Source organism: Otolemur garnettii, unplaced genomic scaffold, assembly GCF_000181295.1.
Source record: "Otolemur garnettii isolate 467f Iridium unplaced genomic scaffold, OtoGar3 scaffold00087, whole genome shotgun sequence".
In the NCBI taxonomy this organism is placed as follows: domain Eukaryota; kingdom Metazoa; phylum Chordata; class Mammalia; order Primates; family Galagidae; genus Otolemur; species Otolemur garnettii.
Genome location: NW_003852482.1, coordinates 4,840,725 through 4,850,976, shown reverse-complemented (window position 1 = coordinate 4,850,976; position 10,252 = coordinate 4,840,725). Strand labels below are relative to the sequence as shown.

Sequence of the window (10,252 nt, the reverse complement as noted above, 5' to 3'; positions counted from 1 at the left end):
AGCCTTACACTAGAACACTCTGAGAGGACATTTGCCTGCCAGCCTTGGTCTGATGTCACCCTTGTTATTAATCTTTGTAGCCAAGGATAATTATCTCAAAATAATTATGTAATGCTTCTCATTTTTCTCCCCTGTAAAAGCCTTTGTCTTTCTTTACCTCCCTGAACATGTATATTCAATGTGTATTGAAGACCTTATGCTAAATGAAATGAGGCATATGCAGAAGGACAAATATACCATGATTCCACTCGTCTGAGGATTCTAAAATAGTCAGACTCATGGAGAGTTGCTGCTCAACAGCTATAAATTTCAGTTATGCAAGATGAATGAATTTGGTAGATCTGCTGAACAACAGCGTGCCTATTGTCAGCAATACTGTATCATTTACCAAACTTTTTGAGGGCAGATTTTTTTTTATTGAGACAATTGCAATGTGCTGCCCTGTTACAGTGGTGTCATCACAGCTCACAGCAACCTCAACGTCCTGGGTTCAAGACATCCTCCTGCCTCAGCCTCCTGAGCAGCTGCAACCACAGGCACATGCCACCACATCTGGCTAGAGATAGGATCTTGCTGTTGCCCACAATGGCCTCAACTCCTGAGCTCAAGCAATCCTCCTGGCTCAGCCTCCCAAAATGCTAGGATGACATGTGCAAGCCACAGCATCTAGCTTTGTAAACTACTTAAAAAAAAAAAGTGGTAAGGGCAGCACCTATGGCTCAAAGGAGTAGGGCGCTGGCCCCATATGCCAGAGGTGGTGGGTTCAAACCCAGCCCTGGCCAAAAACTGCAAATAAATAAATAAATAAATAAATAAAATAAAAAAGTGGTAAGAAAAAACATAAGGGGTGGTGCCTGTGGCTCAGTGAGTAGGGTGCTGGCCCCATATACCAAGGGTGGCGGGTTCGAACCTGGCCCCAGCCAAACTGCAACAAAAAAATAGCCGGGCATTGTGGCAGACACCTGTAGTCTCATCTACTCAGGAGGTTGAGGTAGGAGAATTGCCTAAGCCCAGGAGTTGGAGGTTGTGTGAGCTGTGATGTCACAACACTCTACCAAGGGTGACAAAATGAAACTCTGTCTCAAAAAAAAAAAAAGAGAGAGAAACATAAGAACTATACTCAGGCCAGGTGTGCTGGTTCACGCCTGTAATCCTAGTGGTTCAGGAGGCTGAGGCAGTAGGATTGCTTGAGGCCAATTTAAAGAGATGGGCCTGAACAAAAGCAAGACTTCATCTCTACACAAAATTAAAAAAATTAGATGAGGGCCAGGCGTGGTGGCTCACACCTGTAATCCTAGCACTCTAGAAGGTCAAGGTGGGTGAATTGCTTGAGCTCATGAGTTGGAGACCAGCCTGAGCAAAAGTGAGACCCCATCTCTACTAAAATAGAAAAACTGAGACACGAAGATCACTTGAGCCTACCAGTTGGAGGCTGTGAGCTATGAGCCATGGCACTCTACCCAGGGTAATAGCTTGAGACTCATTCTCAAAATAAATAAATAAATAAATTAGCTGGGCTTTGTGGTGAGTGCTTGTAGTCCCAGCTACTGAGGAGGCTGAGGCAGAAGGATTGCCTGAGTCAGGAATTTGAGATCGCTATGAGCTAGGCTGACAATACAACATTCTAGCCCAGACCACAGAGTGAGACCTTGCTCCACACACCCACCCCCCTACACACACACAAAACAGGTTACGGAGGAGTAAATACAACCCCGTCTGTGTTCATGACATTGTATTGGACAGCCAGCCAGCCAGCCACAGGAACTGGCGTACCGAACTTTTAGCTGTGATCTGTGATCACCCCTAGTGAATGACATTAAGGGTTTATTGGAGCGGGGACGGGAGTTTCACTTAGCATGTGATGTGAATCTGTTGTATTATTTGGAATTCTTATAAGGAACATTTTGATAATGAAAGTATTTACAGTATAATTATGTTTCTATTTTTAAAAGTAAAAGCGTGTTCCATAGTCCAGACATCGGTGATCGCTTCGTGTTTCTGAACCCGTACGACTTTAGAACTCAGCGCCCCATCGGTCCCTAGGGACCTCCCGCGAGTCTGCCGGTTCCGCCCACCAGCTTCCCGGTGCACCTGCAGACCGCCCGCCCGACGCACCCTGTGCGCACGCGCCCTGCTGACACCCCCCCCCCCCCCCCCGCCCCCCCCCCCCCCGCCCCGCGCGCGCAAAAGAGGTGAGCGTGTTGAAACATATCGGGGTGGTTGGCGGGATCCGCGGCAGAGATGGGTCCTAGGAACGGCAGGAATCACGTGGCCTTTGTCTGATGTCGCTCATCTTAAACTTTGTAAAGTGTAAGCCTAATTCGTGAGGGAGAAGTTTGTTGTCGTCCCCTCCTGCTCTGTCCCGGAGGCTGGGCACACAGTAGGCCCGCAGTCCACAGGCGCACGGGGTAGGTGCGCACGTGCTCGCGTGGTTTTCTCAGATTAACTTTACTCGCAGGGCTGCCCCGGAATGCCGTCTCCTCCCCGCCAGTGCGAGGAGAGCTGACCCGCGGCCTTCCGCGCTCTCCGAGTCCCTGCGTGGCCAGCTGCGTCGGCTGCGCCCTGGTCGCTGGCTGCGGCCGGGGCGCAGACACCCCAAGGGCGGGTGGGTTTCCCGCTGCCCGGGGCGGCCCAGACGTGGTCAGGGCGGTGCTCCGGGCGGAGGGGAGGGTTTGTGGTGACAGTTAACGATTGAAGAGGTTGAAAATGAGTCGTGGGGCGACCGTAATGACGACAACGTGGCCCGGTGTTCTCCGGCAAGCCGAGAGACTGGACCTTGACGGTTGCCTTCAAGCACCGCGAGCTCTGTAAATTACCAAGACGCTGGTCCTCCAGACCTGAGAGCGGCCCTCCCTGGCCCGGAACTCCCTAGACCAGTCGCCGCGCTGGGACTGGGACGCTGGTCCCTCCACCATGGTTCCGATGAGCAGAGCATCCTTCGCCCGCGTCTCCCGGGAGCCTGTGATGTAAAGAAGCGCAGGGGCTGTTCGCCTGGGCGATTAGAGGGACTTCTGAGCCCGCGAGGCCTCCAAGGGCGCGGCCTACACGAACGGGGGAGGGGGGGCGTAGGGCACCGGAGGGTCCGCCGGGCCGAGCGCGGGGGGAGGTGACGTTTGTCCCAGCACCGCTCCTCCAGGGAACAGGCCTCCTGCAGCTGACCCCGTCAGGCCTGGCTGGGCTTCAGGGATTTTGAAAGCAGGGACGGCAACAGTGGGACAGCAGGTGCCCGCCCCATCCTCATGCGGAGCTGGGGAGGGTTCCCAGCAGTAGGACTAATCCCACTCTCTGCGTTCCAAGGCTGTGTGCGGATCCTGTCCCCTCTCTGCCACTGCCACATATGGCCGTGGGCAGGTCAGTTATCTTCTCTGAGGGATAAAAACTGCGCTGACCTCACAGCGACAGTTCCTGAGCGTATGTGCCCATCATGCCCGACTTCCAGCCTTTACATGTCTTAACTCATTTCATCTCACAACACACCTAAGAGGCAAAAACCACTTTTGTTCTCATTTTACAAGGCCCCAGAGAGGTTAAGTAACTTGCCTAAGGTCACACAGCAGCATGTAGAACCAGGCCATTGGCTCCACACCAATGATGTGGCAGGGACACCACTTGCCTCAGAGTGCCACACACACCAAGCTCAGCACAGAGGGGGCACACCTGCCCTGAGGGGAGGCAGCAGGTGGACGAAGAGGAATCCTAGGGCAGAGCAGGACTGAGCAAGCATTAATATGCTCACTGAGTAAACTCGTGTTCTGAGGATTTGCATCCAAATGCCATTTCATTGTGGCTGAATTCTCCAGCACCCAGAGGGGGAGAGCCGGGAGGGACGGGCTGGCATCTTCACTGCCTGCTGTTTTCTCCAGCCTGGGGTGGGGGGGCACCACACAAGCGGGCGGAGCTTCAGCACCCAGCATTTACAACCTGCAACTGGTGCCCTCAGGGCTGAATGGAGGCTAACTGGGCAGGTCACATTGTCAGAAGTTTGTGGTAGGCATCTTCTCCCCTGCTGGGCTTTAGGAAGAGGTGGAGCTTGGGCAGGGGTGGCACCCAGTGGCTGAGCAGGGCGGGAAGATGGGTGGGAGGCTGAGCTGGTGAGCAGGGGAATGTGCAAGGGAGAGCGCCCAGGCCCATGAGGCCTGCTGGGACAGGCAGGCCCCAGGCTCACCCTGCCTGGGACCAGGGCAGAAGCAAGGGGACCTGCCCAGGAGGCTCAGCACACAGAAGCTGCTGACTGGCAAGGTCACTGGCGTCAGGGCCAGATCTTTGCTGGACCGGCTCTGAGAAGCTCAGGGAGTCTGGGCTTGATGATTAAAGCCCCTTCTAGCCCAGCCAGCTGGAGCCTGTGCACAGAGACTGGCGGGGCCCACAGCGCAGGGTTCAGGTCTAGCTGTTAATCCAGGTGACCTTAGGCAAGTCACTTGCCCTCCTGCAGCTTCAGTGTCCTGCTGTGTTGCTAAGGGGATACCCAAGAACCTACCTAATGAAGATAGTTACAAAGGCACAAGGAAACGGTGGGAGGGAGGGGTGGGGCTGGTGGCTCCTTCAGTCTCATGGGTCACTAGTCCTCTGGGGTCTGCTCCTGGGCCCTGAGGGCTCTGCAGACCCCAGAGGGACAACTCCTTTCCATTCTGTGGGACCTAAAGCAAGCATGTCCAAAGAAACAGCTAAGCCTGTCAAGAACAGCACTGTCCAGGATGGCGGCCAATAGGTGCATGTGCCTATTTCAATTTAAATTTGTGAAAATTAGGCGGCGCCCATAGCTCTGTCAGCTAGGATGCCAGCCACATACACCACGGGTGGCGGGTTTGAACCTGGCCCGGGCCTGATAAACAACAATGACAACGGGGTACAGGTGAATCTTTCTGGGAGTAGAATATGAACGTTTTAACACAATAACTAAGAAAATGACATGAAGGCTATGTTGACCAGTTTGATGGAAGTGTTTCGCATTGTGTGTGAAAACACCACACTGTACCCCAGAAGTGCATTGATGTACGTAGTTACCATTCAATAAAAAAACAAAACAAACAAACAAACAAAAAAACAATGACAACATAGCCAGGTGGGCGCCTGTAGTCTCAGCTTCTTGGGAGGCTGAGGCAAGAGAATTGCTTAAGCCCAAGAGTTGGAGGTTGCTGTGAGCTGTAACACCATAGCACTCTACTGAGGGTGACAGCTTGAGACTCTGTCTCAAAAAAGAAAATAAATAAATAAATTTGTGAAAATTAAATAAAATTAAAAAAAAAAAAAAAAAAAGAAAATTAAATAAAATTTTAAAATCCTCAGTTGCATGAGCCATACTTCAAGTGCTCAATAGCCCCCTGCAGCCAGTGACAGACTCCCACTGCATGGTGCTGCTCTAGAGACGGTAGTGTGTTTAAGCTGGGTGTGTTGAGCGCTCAGTGAGTTCAGGCACAGTGCTAAGAGCTTTGTGTTAATGCCACAGCACCCTGGGAGGCAGCTACTATCATTACCCTTATCTTGTAAGGAAAGAAAGACCTGAGCGTACCTGACTTGTCCAAGGACACACAATGTGTTGGTGCTGTGACTCACCCCAGGAGACCAGTCTGAAGCTCTCTGCCTTACCACCTCCCTGGGCGTCACCTGTCCTGTGTTCCCAGATCCCATAACAAGCCCACCTTCCAGCTACCTCACCTTTAGGACACGTGAGAATGTACCCAGCACTCTTTATTGGCCTGGTAGAGATTGCTAGTGGCTGAGCGTAGGGGTGGGGTTAACTTGTCTCCTTGGGGAACGCTCTGAACCCATCAGGGGATTCTTTGGGGCAGGGGATTAATGATCCCACTCTCTATATATTCGAAGACTGTGTATGGGTCCTGGTCCCCGTTGAGGGTGATGGCCTGCCCATAGAACTGTTCCAGGTCCGCAGAGTTCCTGTAGTACAGATCCATTTTGAGCCTGACCTGCTCTTCAGAATCCTTTGGGTTCTGCATGAGACGAGCCTGGATCTCTATGGTTGGAGGTGGCTTGTACATGAGGTGGTACCTACAAGGAAGGAGGGAAGATAGGTGATCCATAGTCTGGCCCCGAGAGCAGGAAGAAAGAGACCCACTGTCCTACTGTTGACCAAGTTGGTGTGCCGTGGTCACCACCAGCACCACACTGAGCATTTACTGTGCACCGGCTGTGTGCACACCCTGACTGGGCCCTGGAGCTACAGAGATGCAGTATCTGGCCTCTGCTCCAGGGAGAGGGCCAGAGAGAGAGACAGGAGGACAAAATCAGTAATGTGCCAAGTGTCAAATTTATTTCTCTCTCTCTCCCTCTTTCCTTCTTCCTCTTTTTTGTCCTTCCACACAATATCTACGAAGTGTCTGCTGTCAGTCTGGTGTGGTATCTGCTGTTGATGATGTCATGGTAAGCAAGGCAGACATTGACACTGCTTACACAGCTTAGTCACGTCAGGGGAGTGGGAGATTATAATGACAGCTGTCAGTGGAGGTGACAGAAATACCACAGACAGTTACTGTTGGGGAGACCCCGGGGCAGGGAGACAAGAAGGTCACAGGACTTGACATGGGACAGCTAAAGACCAACCCCTAGAAGCAAGGATGGCAAATCAGGTCTGTATTTCAGAAAACCCCTGGTGTTTCCTTCCTGCCCCACCTCACCCTACTCCTTGGACCCTGTCAAGAAACGGAGCCCTTAGGCTTGGTGCCCGTAGCACAGTGGTTATGGCACCAGCCACATACACTGAGGCTGGTGGGTTTGAACCCAGCCAGGGCCAGCTAACACAACAATGACAACTGCAACAACAACAAAAAAAGAAATAGCCGGGTGTTGTGGCAGGCACCTATAGTCCCAGCTACTTGGGAGGTTGAGGCAGAGAATTGCTTAAGCCCAAGAGTTTGAGGTTGCTGTGAGATGTGATGTCACAGCACTCTACCCAGGGTGACATAGTGAGACTGTCTCCAAGAAAAAAAAAAAAAAGAAAAGAAGAAGTGAGGCCCTTGTTACCAGGGAAGATAGACACGCCTGCCTATCCAGGATCGTGGGGATTTACAATTGCATGTCAACATGAATGTGATTATTATACCTAGGAAGACTGCAGGAATTTGCTGGCTATAACTATGGGAAGGTTCAAAGGTGGCTGTACCTCTGGGGATGTGTTTGTGCAAAAGCCACCTCTGGGATGCATCATGGCTCAAGCAAAGGCCCAGGGAAATGCACAGGTGACACCAGCCTAATGTAGCCATTTTGCAGGCGGGATGAAGCTTCTGACCCCAGGGGAGAGTGGGTGGACATTTCGCCAGTGTGCTGCTGTAGCGCTTTACACACTAATCTCCTGGTCACTCTTCTAGGCAGAGGGTCAATAGACTCTGCTGAGAGGAGCCAATTGGATAAAGCCTATTTCTAGACCCTTCTTTCTGTGGTCACTAATGTCATTCTTGTGGCGGTTGCACCACGACATCAGGTACCAGGCTCCCCGGTTAGTCCCTGGGAGCCCTGGGAGGACCGACCTCCAGGAGCCCAGCACACACCTTTCTCCTGTTACTGGATCAGTTCTTCTCAGAGTTAGTCGCTCAATGATAGAATCAAAGGGCACATTCAGGAAAAACACCCTGCAGGAAAAGAATCACATTGATTATGCTTTTCAACCATGTTTTGTGATAGTTTGGCATCCCAGAGAGATGGCCCCTCCCAGGCTAATTCGTACAGCCAGAGGCCATATCCCCAAGCACAGCTTCCTCTGACTCTCACACCACAGGCCAATGTTTGCCCTGCCCTAAATCAGCTCAGGGCCAGGGAACAGACAACAACATGGCCAAAGCCACCAAAATTATTCAGACTGCCCAGTTCTAAGCTTCCTGTGACTTGCCCACCCTGCCTCATGTGTTCCCTCCCTCAGAGACCGCAGTGAAGGCTCTGGACCATGTGCTGCCTCCCGTTGCTGCCTCCTGGCTGACTGGTGCTCCCCAGGTGGCCGTGTATGGTATGGGTGTCCCCCTTTTCTCAGGAGCTGGGAAAAACTCAAGGGCATTGACCTATCTGTGTCATCACTCAGCTACCTCTAGAAATTAAATTTCAGGGACAATTAAGATAAGAACAAGCACTGTGGTCACCTGGAGGGAGCCGGGGCTGGACTCTCATCAGCCCAGACCAAGGTCATTCCCCTTGTTGGAGCCACTGGGAGCCATTGCTCAGGGGCCCTGGGAAAACAAAGTTGGGGTTCACCAGGATAGATGTGGGCTGGGAGGGCTCCCTACTGAGGATGTTCTCAGCCCCCAGCCCCCATCACTCCTGAGGACGGGACTCCAGGGGCCATTGTTTAGGCGAGTGGAGCTGCAGGAGGACAGCGTGTTCTCTGGATCAGTTCACTGGGCTTAGACTCTCACTTCCACCACGCACTTGTGTGACCTCAGACCACTGACCCAACTGCCATCAGGCTCAGTTTCTCCAACTATAAAATGAGGCCAATAATACTTCCCTCGTGTTGAAGATTTAATGCGAGACAGTGTGTGACGAGCTTATGGAGGGGTTCTTGCAGACTCGGTGCTCAAACATGGCAGCTCATGTGAGTCATCAGTGTTACTGGGTTCTCTTCCTTCCCAGGGGTGATGAGGTTGTTTGTCCTTTCTTACTTTGTCTTTTGCAAAGAGGCAGGACACTCAAGGTGAATGAGCCCAAATCAGAACCGAGCTGAAGAGAGAAGTATTCACTTCTCAGAGCTCAGGACTTTCTGATGGGAGCATCTGGGAGTATGTCTCCATGATCCCTGGTTCAAGTGGTTTAGCCCCATGTCCCATGTTTTGGGGGCAATAAAATGCTTTCTTTATATGAACCCATAGGAGAGTGGTTCTGGAAGACATTTTGCAATGTTTGGGGACATTCCTGGCTTTCACAGCTGGAGGGGAACACTGCTGGCATCTAGTAGGCGGAGGCCAGTGACACTGCAAAGCTTCCTACAACTTACAGGGCGGCACCCACCACAAAGAATGACCTGGCCCACGTGTCAGCGCAAGGCTGAGAACCCTGCCTTAGCACAGAGTGTGAGAAAAGGGCACAGAGGAGAGGTGTGGCTGCCCTGGCTGCATCCACCCAGTGCCAGTGTCTCCTGCCCACAGAGGGAATCCAGGCTCCTGTCCTCTAGCATTAAATTCTCTTTAAAAAAAAAAAAAAACATTTTGTGGACTATTCCATTTCTTGCTTACTATTCATTCACTTATCCCTTAAGTCATTTAGATACACATTTATGGAGCACCAGCTGTGTGCCGGGGACAGCAGGAGGCTCGTGTGCACAGCTCATTGTACAGATCTTAGGCACTTCGTTTAATAGCTTTGCCATCATTAGCATCAGGGCTGTATGACCAGGTGAGCAGTTTCTACCTGTGCCAACGTCAGTGACAACATTGGTGACAACACTCTGTATGCCCAAAGCATTGTATTGCTTTCACTTCTAATTAAGTAAACTCCGGCCAGAAGCACTTCTAAATGCACAGACAGAACCTCCCACCCTCACCCGCAGGCTGGGAGCCTGTTTAGCCCTTTCCCGGACTGCCTCCTCCAAGCTGGTGGGCAAATGCAGCCTCTCACTGGCATCCTTAGAATTCTCCGGATGTGTTGAGTGGGCTGCCAAGAGGCCATGCTTTGGCAGGAACAATGGGACACTGGCTCTCATGGGTCCCGAACCTGCCACTCAGACCCAGGTGCCACCTCTATGGCTGCAGCAATAACCAGCAAGTGCTCAGGAAGCAGCTGTGGAGACAGAAGAAATGACCAGCCAGCATGCAGGCCAGTGTCCTCTTTAACCCCCCTCTGCCCACCGTCTGAATTGTTTCTCACTGGTAGAGCTGCGAGTGGCCCTAAAACATGAGGAGAGAGAGGTCTCAGATACACAATGTGGAGAGTGGGCTGTGAGGTGGGGACCCCCACAGCCTGGGGAACATTCAGAGAATGACCCTCCCCCAACTACTTAAAAGGTGACCACAAGGGGATCCCCAGACTGCTCCAGGATGCAATAAATGCTGCCGGGGAAGCCTGGTGGTTGCCCGGTCGCCTGGACGGACAGGGCTCGGGGTGCAGGGCTCTAACACTCCTAGCAGCACTGCCAGATTTCTCCTGGGAGTCTTGGGGTTCTGCTCTCACACACTCATTGTTGCCAATCACTGTGGTCCATCTGCTTTATTTTGGTTGCACACTAAAACTTTAATTCTCATTAGTTCTAATTTTGTTCTCGAGAAATTCCGTGTTTCTACATCTGGTGTGTACTATGAAAGCTCAGGCCCAATCC

The 10,252-nt window shown here is 52.0% G+C and overlaps 1 protein-coding gene across 1 annotated transcript in view; it reads right to left on the bottom strand.

Annotated features, from left to right (window-relative positions):
• Positions 1–5,716: 5,716 nt before the first annotated feature.
• Positions 5,717–10,252, bottom strand: part of AK8 (adenylate kinase 8) — a 140,066-nt gene continuing 135,530 nt past the window's right edge. Inside the window, exons 12-13 of the mRNA XM_003794875.3 lie at positions 7,503–7,583; positions 5,717–6,006 (exon numbers count right to left, since the gene is read on the bottom strand). Coding sequence (XP_003794923.1) covers positions 5,769–6,006; positions 7,503–7,583 — 319 coding nt within the window. The 3' untranslated portion in view covers positions 5,717–5,768. The remainder of the gene's footprint in view (positions 6,007–7,502; positions 7,584–10,252) is intronic.